We start from the raw sequence: 27,787 nt of genomic DNA on the forward strand, positions 1-27,787 counted from the left end.
TAATGACAACAAAACCAAGCCAAAACAAAAATACACCCGTGTGTATAAACATTTCTTTCAGCATTATTTGTAAGAGCATAGGATTAGACACAATTAAAATGTTCTTTAATAGATGATGGTTAAATAAATTCTGATACATCCAAAAACGAAATTTTATGAAGTCATGAGAAAGAATGAGGTAAATTTTTACGTGATAATATTGAATAAGGAATGTGCTACAAGACACGTTAAGTGTAAAAGGTGCAGAGGAGTGGGTATAGAGTGTATAGCAGGTGTAGTATGTAGTATGCCTCCTTGTACGTAAAAAGGATATCAAAGCATTCACTTATTCAAATTAAATTACTGGTAAGTGCCTCTTTCTCCATGCATTTACTTCTATTGAGTTTATTATAGATTTTTGAAGACTTATCATGTAACTTACCTTGTTCTAAGAAGCCCTGGTGCCAACATCTCTGAATCAAAATGATGAGAAAGGAGATTAAGATCTAGGTGTCTCCTTATACCCCCAGGGAAAAAATGGAATAGATTGGGTCTCATCGCATCTCTTCATTAGCCTCCTCACTGAAATATCCTGCTCCTTTTAAGCTGGTATTGGTGGGTTCTTGGGGGTGGGTTCATGTAAAGTGTCCTTTTGAAAAATCTATACTACTGAGCCTGGTGCTGGTCTCTTAAGCCATTTGTGGAAATGAAAAGCAGAGTCGGGTTCTGATTTTCATCCAGCAGTGTAAAGTGAGGAGTGAATACTGGAGATTATATATAAAAAAAAACCCCACCTATGTTTCCAGGGAATTTCCAGACCAACAGTATGGTGGAGGCAGCTGGACTAGAGCATTAGGGACCACAGGATTCAGCTCCATACATTTAACCTTGGAATAGTAATGTGATGAAAAGTATATGCTCATAAGGAACGTCAAAATAGTTCCTGGTGTCTTGGGTTTGGTACTTTAACTCTCTCAAGGCAGTAGAATATAGTGGGTGAGAGCAAGGCTCTGCAGCCAGATTCCAAGGTTTGGAACTGGTGATGCCATTTATTAGCTATTTGACCTTGAATAAGTTACTCTCTGGTCTTAGTTTTCTAATCTATAAAATGGGCATAATTCTAGCACCTATTGCCTAAGGTTTTCATGAGGATTAAAAAAGTAAACACAGGCAAAATACATACCAAGTACTTAATCAATGTTGCTACATCCTTAAAAGCTAATCTATTTCAGAAAAAAATCATATTTCTGCACAGTAAGCATTAAAACCTTCAAACTCCTCGCTGCCCGGTCCCCTATCCAAGCTCCCCGAGGCCATGAACTAAAATAACAGACTTGATCTTTGTCTCCTAAATTCAACAGAGCAGTTATTCCTAAGCAGTGTTGTCTACTGCAATGCAAATTAATGTAAATTACTCACTTTATCTGAAAATCATTTTAGAATCCCACAGTCATTAATTTCAAACCCAGACTTGCCTTTGTACATAACTATTAGTTCTTCTCTCAGGAGTCAGGACTGTAGCACTTCCATTCATTTACAAAAAGTTTAGGTGCCCGCCTTGGTGGTGGTGGTGATAGCAGTGGTGGTGTCTGAAAGAGTCCAACAGAGCACTTGAGTCGATGTGTTAGAAATTCCCATTTGCTGCTGCAGAAAAGAGATACCATCTCAATGGAGTTTCTAGGCCGAGTGTGTGGAAGTTTCCCTACCTTGGTGGCAGGACTGGGGGATCCAGAAAAGGAGGTAGCTGTGGGATCCTGAGCAAGCCCTCACCTGTCTGGACCTGAGTTTCATCATCTCTAAAACAAAGAGATTGAATTAAATAGTGTAGTGGTTCTTTCCAGTCCGAAGACCCTACGTAGATATGAACTCTGCCTTAGGAATCTGGGCTCTTTTTTTTTAAACGATACTAAAATACTCCCCTCTGACCCCCAAATTGCCACCACACACCTAAATACACAAACACGGTGAAATAATAATGAAAGCTCCCATTTATTGAGTGCTAAGTGCCAAGTGCTTTATATAACATCATTACACGACAGCTCACAATAAACTTCTGAGGTAGCTATTAATTTTTCAGAAACCCAGAGAGGCCACGGTGAAGGCCAAAGTGGGAGCCTAGATTCTTCTCTGTAAAAGAGGAAGCTGAGCTGGATGACTGAGGCCCCTTCCAGCTCTAGACCATTCTATATGTCTAGATTCATTGCATTCTCAAGCCTTCCAAGTCAGCCACACTTGAGGTGGAAGTCCTAGGACTGGGCAATTCCTGTGGGGCTCTTCCTGAGGTACAAAGTGTGATATGGCACCATCATCCTTGGATTTCTACTTTTCGAATCTGTTTTGTGTAGGCCGTGCTGGCTTTACGAAGCAGCACAAAAGGAGATCTCCTAGGGCCCTTGAGAGCCTCTACGGCGGACAGAGATGCTGTACATTTGATTCCAAACCGCCTCCCTTCCTCTCAAAAACTCAGCCCCCTCCAGTTTCACTCAGGAGAGAGATTCTGCTGACTTCTCCTCCTGTGGGTTTTCAGCTTGTGTCAGGCCGCTGGGCAAGGCTGAACCAGAGCTCAGAGTGATGTGACCTCACTTTCGATGTCTGGTTTCAAAGCACACAATTTAAGTCTCTGATTCTACTGCAGCTGTATGTTTTCTGAGCCTTTATCTTCCATCCCTGCCTTAAGCATTTCGGTCTACCCAGCCAAGCTCCCTCTCTCTCCCTCACATACATATTCTCATTCATTCTTGATCTCTTTGAAAATATTTCATAGTGGAAAATAAACACATCAAAATTAAGACGGTTCCCTGTGACAAGAAAGCATACACAGAAGTGAAACCAGAGTTCTTAAAACCTCAGTCGTTAAGAAATGTCTTTGGAACCATCCTCCTCTTTACAGGGCTGAGAGCTACAATAAATAGAACTCATCAGAGACTCAGACATACTCAGAATGAGAAACGCACATATTATTACGAGCAGCTGCATTCGTCTGAGTTCTTGGAGGGGTGTGGGGGAAGGCTGCATTCATTCACTGCTCTGGAAAAGCTTGATGCCATCAGCACCCAAAGGAGCAAGTTCCCAGCGCCGAGTGTGGTACCCACCAGATAGGAGCATCCACAACAGCGGGTCCAGCCTCTCCAGGGAGCTGGGGGCACTGGGCCTCCTTACCCCACAGCTGGGGCAGCAAGGGGCCGGACACAACCTGTCAGAGGTGGGTGGGGCCGTGTGGGAGGACTTCCTGAGCAGCTCCCCACCCTGCCCGTTTCCCCCTCCTCCCCCTACTCCCCCCGCAAATCCTCCAAAGAAAAGAGTTAAGAGCCCGAAGTCTGTGGCCTGCCCTGGGGGTTGGAGAGGGGCAGGGCCCAACCAGGCACCTGCGGTCCCTTCGTCAGCCCCTCAGGGACTAAAATCCTGCCATCTGCGAAAGGAAGGCACTACTTTATTTCCAGTTGGGCCATTCCTTGGGTGGGGCTTTCCTTTTGGATGGTTTTTTAGCAAAGAGAAATACAGAACACCCAGCTAAATTTGAATTTCAGATAACAAATATGTTTTTGCATAAGTATGTCCCCAGTACTGCAAGGGGCATGCTTATACTAAAACATTTTTTTGTTATTTATCTGAAATTCAAATAGAACTGGGTGCCCTGTATTTTATCTGGCAACCATACCCCTTTACAGTCTTTACAGGGAGTGTTTTTTCTTGCTATGTGCTCTCAAGCAGGTATTTGTTCAGTTCTGATTCTCCTGGGATTCCTGATGAAAAAGCAGAAACTTCAGGCCACATCTACTGAATAAAATTTCCAGGGGTAAGACCCAGAAATATACATTTTTATCAAGTTGTTATCTAGGTGATTCTGATGCACATTTGTACTAGTTTATCGCTTCCACACAAATCTCCCTAAAACACACAGGCTGAAAACAACCAACATTGATTATCTCACAGTTCATATGGGTCAGGAATTTGGGATTGATTTAGCTTTGTGATTCTGGCTAAGCGTCTCTCATGATGCTGAAATCAAGGTGTTGGTTCAGGCTGCAAACATCTCTAGACTGCACTGGTGCTGGAGAATCTGCTGCCAAGCTCAGGTCCTTTCTGGCTATTAGCTGGAAACATCAGTTCTTCACCACATGGGCTGCTGGCTTTTCCCAGAGCTAGGGGTGAGAGAGAGAGAGAGAGACAGACAGACAGACAGACAGACACACACACACACACACACACACACACAGACTCCTCAAGACAAATCCAAATCCACAGTAAACTCAAGGGAAGAGAATTACACAAGATCATCCACACCAAGAGGCAGGAATCACCGGGTACCATCTTAGAGGCTGTCTACCAACATATTCAAGTTTGAGAATTACTATTACAAATTAGTCCTCAACAAACTGTAACCAAAACCACATTTTAAAAATGGGAGCCAATGTCTTTCTTTACTTACTTTTTTCCTGTTTCCATCCCTCCTCCCCATACACCCCTTGGGATCTGAGACAACGAGGAAGAAAAAATGAGGAAGAAAAAGTGGCCAAAATGACAATCTTGGGAGAACAGCAAAATGTTAAATTTTAAAATGCTTGCAAATATTAAGTAGGAGGAAATGATATGCCAATCCCATGCATATATAGCTGTGTCCTCCTAAAACATCTTAGCACTCAATGTGACTCTTGAAGAATCTCCTATGAGGACTTCTGGAGACATAATATGTAAGGTGACCAGTTGTCCCAATTTGCCCAGGACTGTCCCATGTCCTGGAAAACGCTTCAGTCTCAGGCAAATTGAGATGGTTGTTCATCTTCTTAACGTGGTGCCAACAAGAAAGCACATCAATCACTCTGCCCCTGTCTACAGACTGAGTGGATCCACCTTGTGATGAAGTGGAGAGTGTAGGCTTTGAGCTAGAAGCCCACTAATGTGTGCCCTCAGCTGTGGCCTTAAGCTATCTCACCTAGAAGACAGGCCCCATAAATCTGCTTTAGTGAAGCTTAAGTATAATGATGCCCATGGAAGTGCCTTGTAAACCGAAAGGTGCTCCATAGATGCTCTTTACTGCTCTTTTGAAGAGAAGACCTTGATCCCAGCATGAAAGGTGGGACGAAAAACGTCACCCCTTTACACTCTTGCAACTAAACGTGATATTTTCTCTTTCAATTAGGTGGATGTACTGACCTCCAGAAAAGGTGAACACAGCCCACAAAAGCCACAGGACACACCTTTAATCTTCATTTTAATTTGCTGTTTAATCCCCAGAATGATTTACACAGTTCCCTCCAGAAAATGCTACACTACCAAAAAGGACAGTTGTCTCTATTGTATCCTCAATGACAAGTTTCCCAGAAAATCTGTGTGAAGTCTTGATAGAAAAGACATGATTCATTTTTCACAGCTCCAAGGGTGTGATTCCCTTCTCTTGGGAGAAAACCTGTCACCAGTGGTGCTCCTTCCCTCACCCTCCTCCACTTCCATTCCTCCAGACTCGGGAGACTTTTTTTTGCTGGTGAGAAAGGCAGTAGCCTGTAAATTGTGTTGAAGTGTTCATTCCTTCTCTTTTTTTCTTCTGCCTTTACCAGTTCTGGGCAGGCCTGCACATTTATATGATGCCAAGTCTCAAAATCAAAATAGGCAATGCCATTTTGAACTGACTCTAGTTTTCTTTGAGGCGGGCCAGTTAGAAAGAATGGCCATGATTTGTGTTTTGTCCACTGTCCTCCTCCACCTACCCTGTACCCTGGCTGTGCGTCACAGGCACCCAACAAAGAAGCTGGACTGATTATGATGCAGAAGAAAGTCCATCTGGTCTGGTCTCTTTCCTGCCACTTTGCAGCCGTATAACCTAGAACCTCTGTGAGTCTCAAGGGGAAGAATGATATCTGGCCTTTCTCCAGCATGGGGTGGTTTGCAACGATCAAATCAGATTAATGTAAATGAAAGATGTTTGAAAATCTTAAGAGTGCCATATAAACAAGGTGTTTAGTTTTTATTAGAGCCCTTCCTTCGACATGCTCCAGGTATCTGGCCAGCTGAGTATCCCTACAGTATTATAATTTGCATTAACAGATGAGAATTTCTACTTACTGACCTTAGCAAGCTTACCTAATTTTAACACTGCCACAAAGCTGTTGCCTTACGGTTTCTGTTTTATAGATTTAACGCTTAAGAGGCTGATTATTATTTTTTTTGGCCACGTTGGGTCTTCATTGCTGCACGTGGGCTTTCTCTAGTTGAGGTGAGCGGGGGCTACTCTTTGTTACGGCGTGCGTGCTTCTCATTGCGGTGGCTTCTCTTGCTGCGGAGCATGGACTCCAGGCACGCAGGCTTCGGTAGTTGCTGTGTGTGGGCTCAGTAGTTGTGGTGCACGGGCTCTACAGTGTGCAGGCTTCAGTAGTTGTAGCGTGCGGGCTCAGTAGTTGTGGCATATGGGCTTAGTTGCTCCATGGCATGTGGGATCGAACCTGTGCCCCTGCAATGGCAGGTGGATTCTTAACCACTGCACAACTAGGGAAGTCCCAAGAGCCTGACTTTTGCCCTGCACTTCAGACCAGTCTCCAAGGTGTGTCCTCTCCTTGATATTCAAGATGGTGATACTTCAGTTTATGACGTATTTAGCGTTTCATTTTATACCATCTCTTCATATAGACTGTTTTAAAAATCTATTTTTGAAGTCATCAGTTCTACTGCAATAAAATTATTTTTTTTTAAATGAGCAACGCTTAAGCAAACCTTAATCAAGTACCATAATTAAATAAGGGATTATAAACACATTTTTCCCCTGGTTCATTAAGTTACAATGCAAGTTTATAGTTAATATATAATTAGAACATTTACAGCCATATCAAAAGAAATGACAAAAGAAAAAAAAACGTTCACCTACAACCCTACTAGCCTGATACAACAAGTGAATAGTCTGAAAATGAAACTAAGTAAATTGTTTCACTACAGCATTTTTCTTCTGAAGGAGAAAGGATGGGAGAGTCAGGCTCAAAGACTCAACCTTATTCAGGGCATTTGGCGAGTACCTACATAGGGTAAGCACCATGCATAAGCTGTCTCAGAAAAATCCTTGCTTTTTCCGGGCAAAGACATTGTGAGGGTTAATTTTATGTGTCAACTCGGGTGGGCCACGGTGCCCAGATATTTGTTCAAAAATTATTCTGGATGTTTCTGTGAGGGTGTTTTTGGATGAGATTAACATTTAAGTTGGTGGACTTTCAGAAAAAAAGATTCCCCTCCCTAATATGGGTGGGCTTCACCAATCAGTTGAAGGCCTAAAGAGAACAAAAGATTTGGGGGGGCTCCCAACTGAGTCCCTCAACTTCTCTCAGCCTTGATTTCCTCATCTGAAAAACTGAAAGCACTTTGTAAACTATATAATACTATATAATGTCTGGTGTTATATTTATCATATTTCCTAAACTCACAGTAGTAGCTAACAATTGAGAACATCATATGTGCCAGGCTCTGTGTCAAGCACATATATGATTTCATTTACTCCATCCAACAACCCATGTGGTGGATAAGAGTATTGATCCCATTTTACAAATGAAGAAACTGAGGCATGAAGAAGTTAAGCCACTTGCCTTAGGTCACACAGGTGGGACGCAGCAGAGCTGGGACTTGTACCTAGATCTATCAGAATTTAGGGAATGTTCTCCCTAATGATTAGCTCTGTGACCAGGGGGAGTTATTTACCTGCTTTAAGTTCTGACATTCTTGTATGTACCATGGGATACCTGTCCATCTCCTCATCCTGGTGTGAGAATTCAGGGAATCACATTTGGGGAGGCATCCAATACAGTGTCTGGTGTGCGCTCACAGTGCAACAAGAATTTCCACTCTAGACCCTCAGGTCCCGCACTGCCAGCCCCTGTGCACAGAGGACAGTTGGATCATACAGGCAGGGAAGCAGCCAGATTTGCTGGAAATCAATGACCAATCTGCCACATTTATCAAATTCTAGTTTTAAAAATGTTCTTCCGGGCTTCCCTGGTGGCGCAGTGGTTGAGAATCTGCCTGCCAATGCAGGGGACACGGGTTCGAGCCCTGGTCTGGGAAGGTCCCACATGCCGCGTAGCAACTAGCCCCGTGAGCCACAATTACTGAGCCTGCGCATCTGGAGCCTGTGCTCCGCAACAGGAGAGGCCGCGATAGTGAGAGGCCCGCGCACCGCGATGAAGAGTGGACCCCGCTCGCCGCAACTAGAGAAAGCCTTCGCACAGAAACGAAGACCCAACACAGCCATAAATAAATAAATTAATTAAAAAAAATGTTCTTCCTGAAAAGAGTCAGTGAATTTGAACAAATTCTTTGCTTTTTATGTTAAGACTTTTAATATGTTACATGAATATCTTCTTCTTGAATATATTTATGAGAAATCTAATTCACGCTGTAACTCAAACCTTTTTGGCAAATCAAACATTCCTTAAAATACTAATGAAATACATCTCATATTTAAAAATATAAGATTATTATGTTAGTTTGCTAGGGCTGCCATAACAAAGTAGCAGAGACGGGGTGGCTAAAACAATAGAAATTTATTTTCTCACAGTAATGGAGGCTAGAAGTCCAAGATCAAGGTGCCAGCAGGGTTGGTTTCTTCTGAGGTCTCTCTCCTTGGCTTGCAGACAGCCGCTTTCTCCCTGTGTCTTCACATCATCTTCCCTCTTTATTTGTCTGCGTCCTAATCTCCTCTTCTTATAAGGACACCAGTCATATTTGGTTAGGGTCCACCCTAATGGCTTCATTTCAACATAATTACCTCTTTAAAGGCTCTATCTCCAAATACAGTCACATTCTGAGGTTCTAGGTGTTAGGACCTCAACATATGAATTTTGGAGGTACACAATTCAGCCCCAAACAAATATATATTTATTAACTATATTCACATTAAAAACAAATTCCTATTGGACATCTTCAGAATCACTGACTATGCATAAAGAATATATTTATATTCACAGACTATATTTGAGAAAAATATATGCATGAATATATTCATACAGAGAGACTCTCTGAAACAAGCTTTCAGTACACTGGTTTATTTTGGTACATTTGACAAGTTGGCCATATGGTGAAATGATATTTTATTCAGTAGTCTCTCTGAGAATTAACAATTGGGCATATTGATCCAGAGCTGATATAAAGCCTGTATGAACCACAATCTACTGGGACCTCCCCACCCCCGAGAGTATCACACTGTTACCTGAAAGAGAAAAGCACCCAAAGCCATGATCACCTCCTGAAACAAGGGCAGCAGGTGGTTGACAGGAGACCAGGAAGGGGTGTTCTGCAGGAGGAAGGAGTGGGGGGACCTCCAAACCCGGGGAAGGTCAGTTCAGCAGAGTGCTCCCCTGGGAGCCTCCAGATCCTGGTACATGGGATGGGCTGGGGGAGCGAGAGAAGGGTGACCCTAGAGTTAACTCCTGTTTCTCAACTTTTCATTTCTTTCTCCCCTTTCCCCAGATCTCCCCCAATCAGGCCACAAGGGCAGTTCTGTGCCACAGATGCCACTTCCAAGTCACCCCAGTAATGGATCCTTTCGCAGCTTAAGCTCCTTAATGTGGAGGCCCAAGTCCCCTCTTTCATTCAGTTAACAGTAAAAACCCAGGACATTAGTGGTGAACCTCTTTCCCCCCACACCCATGTCCAAATTTAGCTACATCTTCCCTCCTCCCTCCTTCCCTTCTCTTCCTTCCTTCCTTCCATTAGTCTTTTTGAAGAGTTGACCCTCTTCTTTCCAGAATCAGTTTACCTGCCTGTGGGCTCCTCCACTTGCCCCCCGCCCCCTCAAGCCCCCCTTTATCTTCAGCCACAATCTCTCCTCTCTCATCCTTTTGTACAAGCCTTCTTTCAGCCCTGACTCTCCCCTCATTCCCACCAAACTCTATGAAGTAAGCTACTGCTTTCACTTTCTCCAGTCACTTATTCATATCTCATTTTTGTAATCCCTCCAGGACCTACCACAAGCATCACAGGCGCTCAAGAAAAGATAGTCGGGTTAATGGAATATTCTTCGAGTGAAATGTGCAAGGACCATGAAGGGTGTAAAGAAGACTCTGTTCTTGTCTTCAAGGAGGGGGCCAAGGAGTTAGTGAGACAAGGTAGAAACATGAAAAAAATGTCACCAGAGCCACACTGGAAACAAACAGAAGAGAATCTCTAAAATGGAGGCATCGGGAGAAGAGCACCCTTGTGTGTTCACTGAGGGCTTCCGTGAGTGCGAATCAATGAACTCACAGTGAGCAGCAAGGACCAAAGGGACCCCTGACCACCCTGCCACAGCTGGGGGTCACAGAGAATGAAGGCACATTGTCAGGACTGGGGACACTCTTGTGGAGAAGGAGTGTCCCTGGCGGGAGGAAGGCAGTAGAGAATGCATGGGTTGCCGGCATAGGCCAGCATCAGGCTTCGGGGCTCTGAGGACCCAAATGGCAGGCTTCCCAAGGCTGGGCAGCTTTAAATCAGGCCCGGAGCCCCACAAGCCAAGCAGTGTCTACAGCCTGCCTGGGCAGACCTGCTACCCTAGATGCTTTCAAGAACAATGAAATACGGCAGTGTTGAGTTGAGGAGTCCTTCCATTTGATAGGCTGGAGGAGTCAAGGGAAACACATTTGCAAAACCAGGCCAATCATCTATGCTCCCATAATGAGAGTAACAATAACAACAAGAAGTATTTGTAAAATGCTCGGCACGCTCTGCGCCCTGTCCTAGAGTACTCACTCCTTTCAGGAACCTCCTCCTTTCCATGACAGCAAGCAACTCACAACCCACGGGTGTCTCCAGCACCTGCCACAAGCCTGGCCCACTGAACACAAATGAGGAGAGATGGTGACTTTGTATGTCTGTTGTGATGAGAGAGTGAGGGGGACAATTGATAAGATCTGGCCCAAGATCAACTAGGGTGTGAAAAGAAGAAAGGCTGAGAGACCAAGGGGAATTGATCCACAGTCTCTCTCCCCTCCCTTCTGTGGACCTTTGGCTAAGACCCCTGCTCATCAGAGATGAAGTAGATTCCCCTCTGTTTATTTTAGAATGGCACACACTTGGCTGAGAAGGGGGAAAACGGATCAAGCTCAAGCCTTTTGTCAGATGTAAGCACCAAACACAGTAACTCGTATCTCCATCCAGCTTTCAGGTTGACACTGGGCTCTCACATCAATTTTCCTGTTTGAGCATCCTAAGGACTCTGTGAGTGGGCAAAACAAATGTCACCACCACCATCCCCATCCCCATCTGACAGATGAAGAAACAAACTCAGACCCAGGGACCTGCCCGAGGACTCACAGCTAGTCAACAGCAGAGGTTGGAGTTCAGCCTTCACCCTCAGACTTCTATTGAGCCCAGGACATCTCCACCAAACACTGCCGAGGCACATCTTTAATCAGGAGAGGGACAGGGTGACCTGAGGGGGTCTGCGTGGCCACTGTCCTAATACTTGGCCACCACAGTCAATACTTGGCATTGATTGTTTGGAAAGGTGGTAGCAAAACGCCCTGGGAACTCACAGCTGAGTCCAGTGAGTCGTGGGAACTCTCCTGTGCTCGGAGAAGTGTTTCTGGGGAGATCTGCCATCTGGAGCCACTTTGTCCCCATCCCTACCAGGGGAGGCTGAGCAGGCCAGAGTCCTGGGCTCTTTATGGAAGCCCACTCTCCTTGCTAGGGTCCTCGTGGCAGGACAGCATGAACAATGCCATTCTTTTTGCTGAAGAATAACGGTCACATTTTTCAAGGCTACCTGGCAAGTTACACCTGTGCTCCAGAGACACTGGTAAGAAATATAAAGCCGTAGAATTCCTCCAGGCTTTTTTTTTTCTTCTTTTTTTTAACATCTTTATTGGAGTATAATTGCTTTACGATGGTGTGTTAGTTTCTGCTGTATAACGAAGTGAATCAGCTATACGTATACATATATCCCTATATCCCCTCTCTCTTGCGTCTCCCTCCCACCCTCCCTATCCCACCCCTCTAGGTGGTCACAAAGCACAGAGCTAATCTCCCTGTGCTATGCAGCTGCTTCCCACTAGCTATCTATTTTACATTTGGTAATGTATATATATGTCCATGCCACTCTCTCACTTCGTCCCAGCTTACCTTTCCGCCTCCCTGTGTCTTCAAGTCCATTCTCTACGTCTGCGTCTTTATTCCTGTCCTGCCCCTAGGTTCTTCGGGACCATTTTTTTTTTAGATTCCATATATATGTGTTAGCACACGGTATTTGTTTTTCTCTTTCAGGCTTTTATCAATTAATTACAAACCTACTTACAGCCTCCACCCTTGGACACACCATCATACTCTCTGCTCACATTTCACAGGCTTGGGCAGAGATCTTTATCTAAAGCAAAGCTCTGAATTGCTAAGTGGCAATATTAGCTATTAGCTTGGGTCTTATGTTCGCCCTGATCACATTAAGCATGATCACATAAGGTAGAACTTACATCAAATTTGACAGTCCCAAGCCCACCCATATGCAACGCCAACATTTAATCTGGTTTCCTATTGGTTGGTAATTTAATTCTGCTACAACTGCAGCCAATCATCTGTCAATCATCAAAGCTGCCTTTAAAATTAACCCAGGTCTCTATTGTGGGAATAATAAATGAATGGTTGTCTTATGTCTTTCATAAATTAGCCCTTATGAGAGTCAGGGATCATTCTGGAAACTTAAATTCATGTCTTTAGATTTTTTTTTTTTTCTCGACTTGGTTTTAGGATGCTGTATAGTCACAACATAAGGACCTCAGGTATCCCATACAAGAAGTCACAGTTAATTTTAAAAACTACCCTACCAATTTATTTGGAATAACATGATGTGAGTATGAACTGTATTGACAGTTTCAAATCTGGTGATATTTAAAAAAAAAATTAGGTTCACTTCAATCTTTCCAAATACCTTGACTGCTCATAATTACACCTGAAGTTCAGTAAAATGTTTATTGCATGTAACATCTGCACCCCAAGGGTCTGCCTCCATTCCAGAGCCCTGCTCTAGCATATACTGGGAAGGGGAGGTTTTCTTTTGCATCACTCTCTGTGGCCCATGCAGCCCTGGGACCCTCCCTGGCCCTTCCAGCTCTGCCCTGTCCAGCTGGTGAGCTCTGCCGGGCCTTCCAGACCCATCTCCATGCAGAGGATGCTGCTCCCTTCCTGTGGGTAGCCCTGCAGGGTGAAGGTGGGGCAAGTATGTTTCTTACACTGGCCTCTTCACTTTCTGCCACCACATATAGGCTCGACCCAGGTATGAGACTCTCCTGAAAGCTGCGTTAACTAAAGGGAATTAAAAGAGGTAAGAAATGAAAACTTCACACTAAATGTAGGCTTTCCCTGTAACCCATGAGAAGCAGCAAGGAAGTTTTTGAACCTTTCTTAGATGACGCTGCTGCTCCTACTCTTGCTTTCCAGATCTCAGACCTCACTTAATACGTGCTGCAATTCTCCCTCCACTTTTCAGGCAGCCCCCCTAACCACAGGGGTTACTCCTACCCCAGAATCCACTCTCTCTGAAGCAATTCGTTTTCTCAACAATTCATTTTCTCAGTGCTAAGTAACAACCCCATGATGGGGATGGAGTGCGGGAGGCCTGAACATTTTCCGGGTGCAAAGGCAGTGGGTTTGCTCTTTTGTAACACAGTTAAACCACTCTCACAATGGGTTATTTCTTCACTTTTGCTTTCTGAGTAGTTTTATGACGTTTACTTCTGTAGTTTCATAGGTTAAGATTTCCACAGTATGATCAGCAACCAACACTATTCTAGGAAGCTTGTAAATCAATTGCTAGGATGATTTAGCTGGTATTATGGACAAAATGAAGACTTAAAAAGCAGATCACTTCTTGGGAAAAGTAGTGGTTGAAAAGGATCATAAGATAGGGGTAGGGTTTGAAAGGCAGAAAAGTTTGAAGGACCTACCAGTTAGGACCTGCTCCACGGCAGGGAACAGAAACCCAACCTCAAACCAGCAGAACAAAGTTAACTAGGTTATACAACTGGGAGTCCAGGGGTGCAGGTGGCTTCTGGCACAGTTGGTTTCAGAGGCTCAAACTGAATCATCAGGACAGTGTTCTGATTTCTCTCTTTGCACCTAGGTTCTGATTTCGTCTGTGTTGATTTTTATTTTGGGGCAGCTCAAGTCTTACTTTTATCCTTAGCATTAGCTACCCTGGAAAAGAGGAAGTGCCTCTTACCCAGGAGGGCTCCGCGGGGTTAGTGTCAGTCATGCGACACCCACACCTAAACTGTGGTGGGGGACATGAGGCTGTTTGGCTGGGCTTGGTCATGGGGCAGGCAGAGGGGTCAGTGCAGTGGGCTCCCAGACAGACATTTAGTCTTCATCAGTCAGTTGGGAGAAGGTCTGATGGAGGACAGAAGTCATTGCTACAAATATCCACTACACAAAAAGATCATGCTTCTGTTTTAACAGAAGCAATGAAGCACACTGTGTACATCCAGAAAAGTCAGTTTTTGTTGAGAGAGAAAGAAGGAAGCAAAAGGAGCTACATTGAAGAGGGTATCAAATACCCAGCATGGGAGTTTCTACTTCACCTGGCAGCCTCTGGGGAGGTTTTTGAGCAGGACGTTGAACAGTTTGGAACTCCAAGTCAGGAGAGTGCTGGGGCACCATTGTTTGCACAGGTGTGTGGGGAGGTATTGCAAGTGGGAGACATTACAGGAGCATAAATTAGAGGTAATGAGGCCTGGCCTCAGGCGACAGCAGTAAAAAGAGGAAGACAGGACAAAAATACTGCTGGTTGGGCAAGCAGGGGAAGCTATCAGGCAGGCAGCTGAAGAGGCGAGGCCAGAGCTTAGGAGAGGGGTCAGAGTCAGAGGGCCAGAGAGTGGGAACCTACGATCGGCTTGCAGTTAGAATCCAGAGAATTGCAAGATCTCCCCTGTGACTTCTTACTCCCTTCCTGTGATGAAGGCAGAGTCTAAAGAGAAGGTGAAGAAGTCAGGTGGGAGTAAAGGTAAATGACAGGCATATGCTGCTATACTGGGAATCCCGCCTTTCTGACAATAGAGGCTTTTGTTCTTTCTGGCCCAGGCTATGTGTTGTTTACTTAGGATGACTTCTATCGCACCTCTAGTTTGCAAGAGATGATCAGTCTGAACTCTCAGAGCAAATAATTGAGGCTTATGCTGGGGAGATGCCTTCTTCCCTACCCCTGTCCACATATATTATCTAGTTTAACTATCACCACAGTGCTGTCCAGTAGATGTCATTCTCATTTTACAGAGAGGGACACTAACATTCAGAGAAACTAACTTGCTCAAGGACGTACAGCTAGATTCGGTGGTAGTCAAGTGAGCCATTTTCTCCTTAGGAGAAAAACAGAATGTTCAAGCTTGGGTGCATAAAGGGAAGGTGAGTGGATTTAGAACAGATCTGGGGCTGTCTTCCAGAGCTAATTTGGAATTTTGTTCCTACCAGCCACACTAAGCCTCCACTGTTCTCTCTTCCTTGGAATCTAAGGTTAACAACCAGACACTTATTTCAGACAGAGAGTAACAGACTGAATGTGGGTGTCAGAGATATGCTGGAGAGTGAAAGGAGTTTTGAACGGCAAATTTTTTTTTTAAATCCTTGTGGCAAGATTTAGAAAGATGATAGCTATTTTAAAAGTACATCGTACCTATGTTCATAAATGTCACTGAAACCTAAAGGCATTCTCTGGTTAAACATTTATTATTTATGGGAGTGTGAAACTTGTTTTTCCTGTTTCTAAGTTTCAAGAAACCGGGCCTATGTTCAATGTCCATTACATGCCATGAGATTATTCTTTACACTCACTTGGAATGTAAATATCAAGCTTCTCCATCTAAGTTTTGGATAAAACGTGCTATTTATTTTGGTGCGCCCCAATATGCAACTGTACTGTGCATGCAGTACAAGCAGGTTTTCAGGACACGTTCCTAAAAGAACAAGGTCAGGTACTGAATGTAGATACATGGGACTGTGTGTATTATATGCACATAACTCTGGCAATGATTTATCCAAAGCACCAATGAGCCAACACATGAACCTGGAACTCAGATTGTTAAATGCCTGGACTTCAGAAGATTAACAGCTTGCAATAAAAGTTAACTTTTAAAAAATTACTCAAGAGTTTTTAAAAGCACCGACCCTAAAAGCACTGACCCGTCAAGGGTTTAACAGACTGCCAGCGGTACTTCATTAGAGCTAATGACATGAAGGAAATCTGCTAAGTACTCAACATTTAACCCTGTAAGGACTGCATCTAGAACAGCTCTTTTTCAAAAGCCTTAATTTTGTTTTGCAAAGAAGAAATATCATTGTTTCTAACCCTGTGAATATTAAAGTGTGAACTTATCCTTCACCAAAGAAAGTGTATTACAGGTAAGCAATAGATGTTTCTAAAAATTAAGGCCAGCTATCTAGTGTTCGTGACAATCTTTTCCATCAATTGCAAACAAAAAGATCTTGAAAGTTTAATATAATGCCGTTAAGCACTTGTGCTATTTTACTCTGGCTGGCGGAGAAGCAGATGCAATTCACGGTTCTGACTCTCATTCTTATCTGTTGGTACAGACATAGTCAGCCTGAGGGATTAGTTAAACTAAGCTCCTGCAACCCATCGTATATACTGATTACATGGTAAAAGACGGTTTATCCAGGAGGCAACTGCTACACAAGTACTTCATAGTCACCTTGCTCTTTTAGAATGAACACATCTAAACTCTGAAAGTAATTATGCAGATATATCAAGCCCAAGACTTCAGAAAAATGACCTGGTGCCACTTATCTACTACTTATCTGGTCTCAGTTTAATACAGGTAAGAACCACAGAAGGAAAAATTCGCTAAGGGTCCAGGATGGTGGAATCTTGGAGCTCCAGCCAGCAAGCCCAGGCTCCATTATTTGGAAATGAGGATTTCCTCTGTTTTTGTTGGCCTCTGAATGCTCATGGCACTTGCTTTAAAACCATAAAAATGAACAGCAAACAAAGGTTTTCCTTCCACTATACCTTTTCCTTCTTTCTAAATTGCTTACTTGTTCAACTAACAGTACCGTGCAACAGTGTTCTCAGGCTCCTCCCACCCCAGGTGCCATTCCCACCATGATGAGGCAGTGATGTTCTTCTCAGGCTCCTCCCACCCCAGGTGCCATTCCCACCATGATGAGGCAGTGATGTTCATAAGGGCTCTATACTCTAAAAAAGATGCCCAGGGCTTCCCTGCCGGCGCAGTGGTTGAGAGTCTGCCTGCCGATGCAGGGGACACGGGTTTGTGCCCCGGTCCGGGAAGATCCCACATGCTGCGGAGCGGGTGGGCCCGTGAGCCATGGCCGCTGAGCCTGCGCGTCCGGAGCCTGTGTTCCGCAACAGGAGAGGCCACAACAGTGAGAGGCCCGCGAACCGCAAAAAAAAAAAGCCCAGATTTCACACTGCAACACAGACAAGCATTATTACATTTTCCCATCCCCTAATGTAAAGTAATTCCATCTCTAGTATAATCACAACATTTATTGAAGGCTTACTGTGTGCCAGATATTCCATGTATTAAACTGATTTAATCCCCATGGCAAACTATGAGGCATTTATTATGATCCTCACCTCACATAGGAGGAAACTGAGGCACAGAGTCATAGAGCTAAGTAAATGGCGGAACTGGGATTTAAATCCAGATAATCTGGTCTCAAGGCTTGTGCTGATAGTTTTCAGAATGCTTGTGAGAAAAACATTATCATAGAGATACTTTGCTCTAACATATTTTAAAACCTATTATTTGAAAACTATGTTATTAATAATGAATTACATAAAATGTATCTCACAGTTGATGGACTCACTAGATCTTTACCAGAACTTCAACACAAAAGGACCTAAGACAATGTCTTAAATGACCCCAAATACCTAACAGTTTTAACCTAACTGGTGAAAATGATTTCAGAATTTGTTTTCCTACCCAAAATCATTTAAAGTGGAAACTCTGTCTTTCCATTACCTGATTAATTTTCAGTAAAATTCTGTTGCCACAAACTTTTTCTAATTCAAATATAGCCTGAAGGTCTCTATGGTATGAAAACTGAATATTCTACTTCTAAAATGTTTATTATCAGTGAATCAAAAACTCTTTCAAATCCTGATGTTCCTTGAGGAAAAATTAAAACTGAAAGTCAAATATCAGTTACAGAACTGTGATATAGCCAAAGACAGAGCTTCAGTCTTTTGATGTAAAAGCTACTTACTACTCTAATGAAGAAGGTATACTGGTTTGAAAAACTAATTGAAATTAATTAGAAGTTTCAAGTACCTCAGATGTAAGATCATGCATTATATAAAAGGTACTTTCAAGGTGAATTTAACTTTTAGAACTTTGCAATGTCTGTCTCTCATGGAAGATACCAATAGCAGAGAAATGGTTTATGAATTGCAATGTATGCAGCTATATGAATGACAGTCAAAACTTCAAAAGGCATATCAAAATGCAATAAAAAGATAAATCAAATACAATTTTATAAGAAAAAAATCCCTTTTCACTTACACTATTGTTATGGCCTGAATGTCTGTACCCCCCCCCCCACTCTCCCATTCATATATTGAAACCTAGTCCCTCAGTGTGATGTTATTTGGAGGTAGGGCATTTGGGAGGCGAGTAGGTCAAGAGGGTGAAGCTCTCATAAGTGGGATTTGTGCCCTATAAAAGAGACCCCAGGGAGTTCCTTCTCCTTTCTGTCCTGTGAGGTTACAATAATACAGCTGCCTATGAGGAAGTTGGCAACTTGATCTTGCACTGCCCAGCCTCCCAGAACTGTGAGAAATAAATTTGTTAAATAAATTTGTTGTTTATAAGCCACCCAGTCTATGGTATTTTGTTATAGCAGCCCAAACGAACTAAGACAACCACATAATATTCTGAAAGCAACTCAGGATAGGTACATTTATTGTTTAAAATCTAATTTACTTCACCTTTAAAATGCAAGTGTGATTCCATTTCAAAATATTCTATTTTAACAACTTCCTATCTATAAACTGTTTAAAGACAAAGTCAAGCAATGCCATCTACAGGGAACCTTAGGAACAACAGTCATGTTTCTAAGACCCATACTTTTCTTTAAATGAATGTCTGTAGTCTGAGTCAATACTGTATGTGACATCATTTAACAAGGAAACTAGGTATGCTGTGTAAAAAGCCGTACTAACAGTCATTCTGGATTATTAATACTTCTTAAAATAATTTTAAATAACCTAACTTCACTCCCAAATTCACCAAACATATGATCCGTGGACCCTTGGTAATGAACTGTAGAAGGTTAAGATTTAAAGCTATGTAACCTTAAAAGACTTCAAAGTTATAACTGATATATAGTCACTGGAGGCTACACCTGTAACAATTTTCTTCTCCCAGCTCTTGAATCCCCCCTTACTCTTGAGTAGCATCACCTTTACCCTCTCGGCCAGATTCTCTAAATTTTCAGATATTTAGTTTCTAAAACTCAGCCCTGTTTATTTTAAAACCTATTTCATAGAAAATGCCACATCGGATTCAAAGCTCTTTCCCTCCCTTTAAAGTATAGACCCACTTTAATCACAGATGGTTTTTATACTTCTCTTTCCTTTTCTTTGCTCTCTTCTTAGGAGGCAGATGCTAGAAGAGGTTTCTTTATTGCAGTAGTTCTCAATTTAGGCTAAACATAAAAACCATCCAGAGCCCTTCACCAAAAAATACCATGCCTCTGGTTTAACTGGACTGGGATGGGACCTGGACATGGTCCGCTTGCTTTTAGTTTTCCATGTACAGCTAGTTTGAGAAGCACCGCCTTACTGGGGGGTGGCTTTCTAATTGGCCATCACTGCACTGTGGTAAGCAGCTTACGTGTTTCATTGTGCACAGCGGCAACCCCCCCTCGCCTGGAAGACCAGAGGCCCACTACTGAGCAGTTCCTCCTGGCCCTGGCAGTCCACTGAGATTTCAAAGTTGCCTATATTCTGGCTGACCCCCAGACAGTGGCATCACACCTCACTCACCTGCTGCATCACCTGCCTTTTAACCTCCCCATGTTGCTGCGGAAGTCCTCAGGCCGGCACGATCCATCTCTAATGCCTCTCTGCCTGACAGTCCCCACAGTGCCTCTCCAATTCCATTCCCATGCTCTGGGATTAAACAGATGTGTTCATCTGCTGAGTAAAGACAAACCAAACCAGGTGGAAAAGGTGCTGGTCTCCCCTTCTTGGAGGCATCCTGGGTCTTGAATTACTCCCTCAGGTCTCCCTCCTGTGGTTTCTGAGTACAGATGCACTCTGTTCCCTCCCTCATGAGAGCTCAAAGGACTAAATCCCTTTCCCCAACACTGCACTTCTCCAGAGGAAGACCTCTCCCAGGCCTCCCCAGGTGTCTGTGGGATGGTGGTTAGTGATAGCACGTGTTATCTGATCTGGCACCCCTCAGTAAGCCCTGCAGTGCTTACTGGTCCTAATCACCGTGGTTCTCTGATCCTAGAACGTGGGGATTGGCACCTTTTAACCTCTGCTTTGGCCTTATTCCAGAATAAGCTAATAAAACTCACTTGACTTTCTGTTACAAATTACTTAATTCTGTAGTCAGTACCATTAGGTCAGTTCCCCAGAAACAGATGACAATGAATGTATGCAAGTGACTTATTAAGGAGGTGATAAGTAAAGGAGTGGGAATAGGACATGAAAGAAGAGGAAGCACACACAAGCAAGGGTGTGATTCTGGCTAAGTTGCAAAGAGGCTGACTTCAGCCCTCCAGGAAGTTTTGGTGTATGGTCACCTGTCTGAGGTAAAGGAGCTGGGCTTTCATTACAGGACTGTCAAGGGCACTTCAGGCAAGACCCACAGCGACTCTTTTTAGAAGTACAGTGAAAATGGGAGGAGGCTGAAAGGCATCTGAGGAATCTGGATGGACTACTATTGCTGGTAAATGTTAAACTAATTTCTACCAAGTTCTATAATGTTATGAAACAAGCCAGAAAGTGGTCGTTTGTTCTAAGACTTCACTAGTAATACCTGGTATTATTTGTAACTAAAAAAGTATCATATACTTAGGTTACACTAACTGCTAAGTAAACTGCTTAATGAAATGCTAAGAGCAGTTTGAAAAAAAAAAAAAAAAAAAAGCAGAACAAACATTAAAGATTGAAGCAAGCCTGAAGGAAAGAACTGTTCTCTTGATGTCAATCTTTAATTTCTCTAGGGCTGCTTTTGCTCTTTCTGGAAACCAGTCACCGTCTTTAAATGTTCATTTTCTCAAAAGCTATTTCTGAAACATTCTCAAAGTCACAGGATCTCAAAAACAATGTTTATTTTAACATATACATTGTGCCACCTAGCACCAATGCCTGTAAGTACCAGAATTCCATCTGGTTACCATTACACTTTGGAACCATGCGACTGAAGTCCTGATAGATCAGTCTGTGAACAGATGATTCTCATGAGAACATAAAACAGAGACCACACAGAATCAAAATCATTTGATAAATGTATACAGAACTACATTTGTAGTCATTTAAATACTTTTCTCTGTTTCATATAAACAAGTTAACACCAGTGACTTTAGCCGCATTTTCCTGGAAGCTATACGTGAGGAAAAGTGCATGAGCCACATAAATGCAAGAGCCTGAAGCTGGACTTTTAAATTTCACTCCATTCTCAAATAAACAATTTTGTAAAGATACCTTTTCCTCCCTCCCAGTCTCCCGATATCTTACTTTCATCTTTATCAACTGACTATGGTATAATCTACTATCTAACTCCCATAGTAAATTATACTGTAGTCAGTGTGGTGAAGGAAAAGCACAGAACTTGGCCACAAAACAGTATTTTCATTTTTTTTTTTAAAGTAAAAGAACACAAGTATTAAAGTTATCTTAAAAGCAATGAAGTGGAAGATACTTAACGATAAAAACCACTGCATAAATACGTTAAAATAAAAATCTTCTTTTAAATTTATCTTGAAGACAAGCTAAAATTTATTGATTTGAATTTAAACATTATTAAATAGTAATTGATATCTCTCTTTAGAAACCGGATCAACTTATCCCTACTTTCCTGAAAATACGCCAAGTCAGCCATGCTACTTTCACTATTTTTGGCAGACTTTAGGCTAACCTCAGTACCTATTTTTATTTGAGGAGTGACTGAAACATGTTTCTTTTAAGCAGAACTTGATGCTGAGCTAAAAGTAAACTAAGTTGGATTTCAGGCCCATTGGCAGGTAGGCAGTCAGTCAATCATTTTTTGTACTGCAGGCAGCCCGTGGTGGTTGTCTATATATCGGATCCCTAAGGACATGCTGGAAAAATCTGTGAACACAATCTTCCCATGCTGTATTCACATGCTCCAATCACAATGTTAGCTTACCCACGTTGTTAGAGGCTTGGGTAAGATGACTAGATTTCACGACGGAAATTTCTATAAGAAAAAAATGGAAACCTTAAAACACTGATTTCTTATCATAAATTAAGTATTTACCGGGTACTTAATACTAGGTAATATTCCTAGTAATGGCTAATGCAATTCAAATGAACAGCCATTCATAATGTTTAGAGATGGTCTTTGCTGATGCCTGAAGTACAAGCAACCAAAGAAAAAACAGATACATTGGACATCATCAAAATTAAAAACCTCTGTGCTTCAAAGGACACACTATCAAGAAAACGAAAGGACAACCCACAGAATGGGAGAAAGTATTTGGAAGTCATATATCTGGCAAGGGTCTAGTATCCAGGATATATAAAGAATGTTTACAACCCAACAGTGAAAACTCAACTCAATTTTAAAATAGGCAAAGGATTTCTGTAAAGATGTACAAAAGGTCAGTAAAAAAAAGACACTCAACATCATTAGTCATTAGGGAAATAAAACCCACTTCATACCTACTAAGATGACTACAATAAAAAAGATGGACAACAATAAGTATTAGTGAGGATGTGGAGAAACTGCGACCTGCAGACATTGCTGGTGAGAAAGGAAAATGGTATAGTAGCTTTGGAACAGTTTGGGAAGTCCTCAAAAAGTTAAATGTAGAGTTTCTGTATGACCTAGCAATTCTACTCTGGGTATACATACACTGGAGAGATTTGAAACATGTGCCACACAAAAATTCTTACATGAATATTCACAGCAGCATTATTCCCTAGAGCCAAAAAGTGGAAACAACAGAAATGCCCATCAACTGATGAATGGATGGATAAGATGTGGTAATATCTATACAAAGGAATATTATTCAACTATAAAACATGGATGCACCTTGAAAACACTGCAGAATGAAAGAAGCCAGAAACAGGAAGCCACATAATGTGTGATTCCATCTGTATGAAATGTTCAGAACAGGCAAATCCACAGAGATACAGACTGGTGGTTGTCAGGGGCTGGGGGAGGCAGGATAAAGAAGTAATTGCTAACAGGTATGGGGTTTCTTTCTGGGGTGATGAAAATGTTTAAAAAGTGGTGATGGTTGTCCAATTCTGTGAATATACTAAAAATCGCTGAAGTGTAAACTCTAAAAGGGTAAACTTTATAGTATGTAAGTTATATCAAGTTAAAGAAACAAATGATTCTCTGAAGAAAAAAAAGCCTTCATATTTAGGAAACACAAAATCTTTATGCCTCAAAAAAAAAATCTACTTTTAAAACTATACAACAGCTTCAGCTAAAACTGGATCCCTTAAGGCACAAAACATTTTAAATTTGTCTTTTTGTCTCTAGCGCCATGCCACATAATAATTGATCTGAATTACTAATCCTACAGCTCTTCTTTCCTTACAGTCTCAACACCTAGTCTTGACTCCAAAAATTACACATTATTTGCTTTTGGCAAGAATTCACATAATCAGAAAACTTCATCACAAATTCAAAGGAAAGATAATAGAAACAAATGGAACTAAGTAAATTTAGCACTCTCAATTCATAAAACTCATCTTGCCCCTGCCTTATACCAGTCACATATATAGAAGGTGCTGGAGGACAAAAATGGATGAGATACAATTCTTCCTTTCTACAGGTTCAAATTCTAGGCATCGGAGAGGCAATGTGCATAAAATGTAATTAGTATAACAGGCAAAGGAAGCAACCAAAAAGGGGAACATATATAAATTCTACTTAACTGAATGCATTTTTCTTTATTGGACAGATCTACCTTTTTATAGTTTACTTGGACCATTAAAAAACATATGAATGGTTGGAGAGAGTTCACGAAGGACAGAACTGGCATTTTAAAACCTCTAACAGATAACAGAAATTTATAAATAGTTAAGTTCCTTGTCTGAGGTAATGCCCAATAATAAAGCTATATAATTTACAGCTAGAAAAGACCTTTACAAAAGAAGCCTGCCTTATTTTAGAGGAAAAACGTGAGGCCAGGTAGGTTAGGCAATCTTAACACTGAGAGTTAGTGCCCGAGTCCAGTGAATCATCAAAGCTGTTTCCCCACTTGAAAATTAACATCTACATCACACACAAGCTCAGAGACAGTGTCCAGCTAATGAAATTGCTTCAGAGGATGAAAAGACAAATACATATTTACCGATTTTTTCTTTCTGATGTATAAAATGTGAATATCTTCACTTCGATATTCTTCATCATGTTTTTCCAAAGGAATTTTTTCAAAGTCAAAGTCTAGTTGAAGAAGCTATAAATTTAAAAAAGATACACTTTATAGTTAATAATATGAACTATCCTGTGGTGACAGAAATCAGAATGGTGGTTACCTTTGGAGTACTGACTGGGGAGGGGCACATGAAAAACTCAGCTAACCACTTGATACATGTGCATTTTACATGTTTTAACTCAACTGAAATTGATTAATAAAATAAAATTTTCAATTATACATTATTTCAAAAGTTTATTAATTCTTCATATTCAAGAAAAACATAAAATTTAAAAAACCATTTCATCATATATCTGAGGCAGTCATGAAGAGTCACTTTACCCAAAGTAACCCTTTCAGAGGATAAAACTGCAAGGCTATACAGATGGACGCTTATGAGGAGTCACTTGTAATGTGGTGGATTTTTGCCCATAAAAAGGGCTTGGGTGACCACTGGAGGAAGATGGGTGAAAGATAAACGGGATTCTATGTACTACTTCCGCAACTTCCTGTGGGTCTTTAATTCTTTCAAAAGAAAAAAGAAAAATCTCGAAATAGGTAGGATACACTGGTCAAAGCTATCATAAAAATACAGTGGAAAACACTAAAATAAAAAGATACCACATGTCATGTTTCTATGATGTCATCTCCAAAAATAATATACACATCATTAACATGTTCCTAAAAAGCCAGCAACATGTTTCATAAAGAAACGCTGAAAACTTTCTCAGGAAAGACAAGGGTGTCACATTATTATTTTACATTGTTTTACAGATCGACAAGTTAGAAAAGAAAAATAAATAACCAGAAAAGATTAAAAAGGCGGTGGGGAGGGAGGCTGGCGGTTATTAGAATGGTGTGCTATGAAGGATCTTGATCCTCTCCTTGGGTTCATACAAGCAGAATGTTTTCCCTACTCAAAATTACCACAATACACTTTAACACAAAGTCACATATAGCCTCTCTGAAGGGTAATCACTACAAAGGTAGATCTAGTGGAGTACTCACCTCAAAATATTTTTTCTCGATTTCTGGATTTTTTCCCATTGTTCGTTGTTCATAACAACATATAATACAAGTCTCAGATCCACTGAGATCTTTTAGGGTTTTCAACAGTGGCTCCAAAGACTGTTCAAAAAGGAATATGATTTTTATGACTTTAAAAAATTTATATGTTTACTATAAAAGGGAGTAGGGGAGGTGGGGGGGTAATTATAATTTCCCTACAATTCATCCATCTTTGAATCAATCCAAACAAGTAAACGTAGTTACAGCTCTGTAACTGATGATTAGTAAACTCTTCTTAACTAATCAACCATCATATTAATTTCAGTTTCCAGAGAAAGGATTCAAGTGATTGCATTTTGGAGTCCCCATGGGTAAACAAATGAAATTGACTGCACTCTTAAAATTTAATTTAATCTAATTTAACTTGGGATTTAAACAATCAACAATTTACCTACAAAAGCAAGTCCAACCCTAACTAGAACATAAGTTGGTTCAGTGCTCATTATTGAAAAAAATGAGTGATGCCCACAACACTACACAAACTGATATTCTAAAAAAAATCATTATATAAATATAATAAATCTTGCCACAGAACAATGAATTCTTTACGATGCAACTTAATTATTAATGTCATGATTAACACATTCACTAGGAATAACTAAAAAAAAAAAAAAGAAGAAATCTTAGTCTTTTACAGGAGATCCAAATGGCAATATCCTTTAAAAATTTTACAGACACCTCTCGCAAAATGCACATAACACTTTTCTCAATATGCTTCATGGGCCTCTATGTTAATCATGAGTGTACATATATGTAGTTCCTGGTGACCTTTATTTTCTCTTTACTGTGTCATCAACTATGGAACAAATATCCTGCATTCAGAGATGTTAAAATGCGAAGAAATGCGTGCTTTAGAATCCACCAAATACGGTTTAAATCTTCTAAAGGAAGAGCCTTCACTATTAAATACTCACCTCTTCATAGTATATGCAGTCGGCCATCAGGATGTAGTCTGGAGGAGAAGGAAAGTCTTCTATTTCTTCCCCCCTTAAAAATGTCAACCAATATTTTAAACTGTTGTTTCACTAATTTAAAATATTCCTGTTTTACCTGTTTTACAAACAAGACCCAGAAAGTCCCCTTCGTATTAACCATGCTTTTAGTGTAACACAATTTAAAGCAAACTACAGTTATCTTAAAACAAGCTGAAAGGCCATACAAACCATTTCAGTACCTTGGCTTGAACAGAACCAGTGACAAGATGCTTGTTCATATTAATATTCATCTTCAGCAAGTCTTGCAATTCCTCTAGGTCGGTGACTATGACATCTGCCCTATAAAATAACGGTGACTGAGGTGTAGGCACAAGGATGGGAAGCCAGTAACCGGGGTTTCCCGAAAAGCGGCGTCCCCTCCCGCCAAGCTCTTACCCGAGGGTAGCAGCCATGAGCCCCACGGCCCCGGTGCCAGAGCCCAGCTCCAGCACCGACCGCCGGCTCAGCGCGTGGGCCCCATCGCCGGAAAACCCGGGCGTTTCCAGGTATTTAGAAAGGACGATGGCAGCGTCCCAAACAACGCAACCCACGCCGCCGGAGCCGTACTGCTGTAGTCGTAACACCGTGCCATCTCGCTTCTCCAAAACTCGCACAAAGTTCCGCAGTTGCTCCTCCCCGGAGGACTCCAGGGGACCCGCCATCGCCGCCCGGCAACACTGAGTGCCGAGCGCAGTGACGTCACACCCACAAGACCGCCCCGGGCCCCGCCTTGCAAGGGGCCCGGCGCCTCCAGGAGGCGGAGTTGGCGCCATAGCGCGTGCGCGAAGGCACAAAGAGCGGAAGGCGGCGTTCCACCGGCGTGGCCCAGCCGCAGGCCAAGGCTTACCCTGCGCGCGGAACCGCCTCATTCTCCCCTAAATTACAAGTCTGCCTCAACGAACGGGCAGTTGAAATTACTTTTCCGGACAAAGCCAACCTGAGTGTTTTTATCTAGTTGGAGGTTGATTCACACTGTTTTTTTTTTTTTATTACTGGCCTTAAATCAAGGCAGCTTCCAAGATCCTACCAAGGATGGCTATAATCCTGCTTACAGAGAATTCCTAACATGCTCCTAATTTTTCTTCAGAATGCGTAAAAATGGTTGCAAGAAGCTTGTGACTGCGTTTAACGCTGAAGAAAAAGTTATCCCTCTGAAGTTTACATCACTTAAATTCTTTGGGATTATGGAACTTAAATTGCACAAATTATTGAAAATGTGTGTATAT

The 27,787-nt window shown here is 41.9% G+C and overlaps 1 protein-coding gene across 8 annotated transcripts; it reads right to left on the bottom strand.

The window, feature by feature from the left end:
* On the bottom strand, positions 1–27,551 carry VCPKMT (valosin containing protein lysine methyltransferase). 8 transcript variants are annotated; one of them, XR_003795730.1, is made up of 7 exons: positions 26,958–27,551; positions 26,751–26,861; positions 26,502–26,574; positions 25,528–25,647; positions 24,457–24,561; positions 1,686–1,775; positions 1–1,568 (listed from the first exon to the last, which is right to left on the bottom strand). XR_003795730.1 is itself a non-coding variant. In XM_029236235.1 (7 exons), the coding sequence occupies exons 1-6, from the start codon at positions 27,428–27,430 to the stop codon at positions 9,190–9,192; spliced, it is 1,035 nt and encodes a 344-aa protein (XP_029092068.1). In that variant the 5' UTR covers positions 27,431–27,551; the 3' UTR covers positions 8,595–8,651; positions 9,161–9,189. The 8 variants fall into 8 exon arrangements, 6 of the variants coding, with proteins under 6 accessions (XP_029092068.1, XP_029092072.1, XP_029092070.1 ...); XR_003795731.1 differs by having other exon boundaries at positions 1–1,589; XM_029236235.1 differs by lacking the exons at positions 1–1,568; positions 1,686–1,775 and adding exons at positions 8,595–8,651; positions 9,161–9,342.
* Between the last annotated feature and the right edge of the window lie 236 nt (positions 27,552–27,787).

This window comes from Monodon monoceros, unplaced genomic scaffold (assembly GCF_005190385.1).
Source record: "Monodon monoceros isolate NGI ecotype Baffin Bay Population unplaced genomic scaffold, NGI_Narwhal_1 Super_Scaffold_21, whole genome shotgun sequence".
In the NCBI taxonomy this organism is placed as follows: domain Eukaryota; kingdom Metazoa; phylum Chordata; class Mammalia; order Artiodactyla; family Monodontidae; genus Monodon; species Monodon monoceros.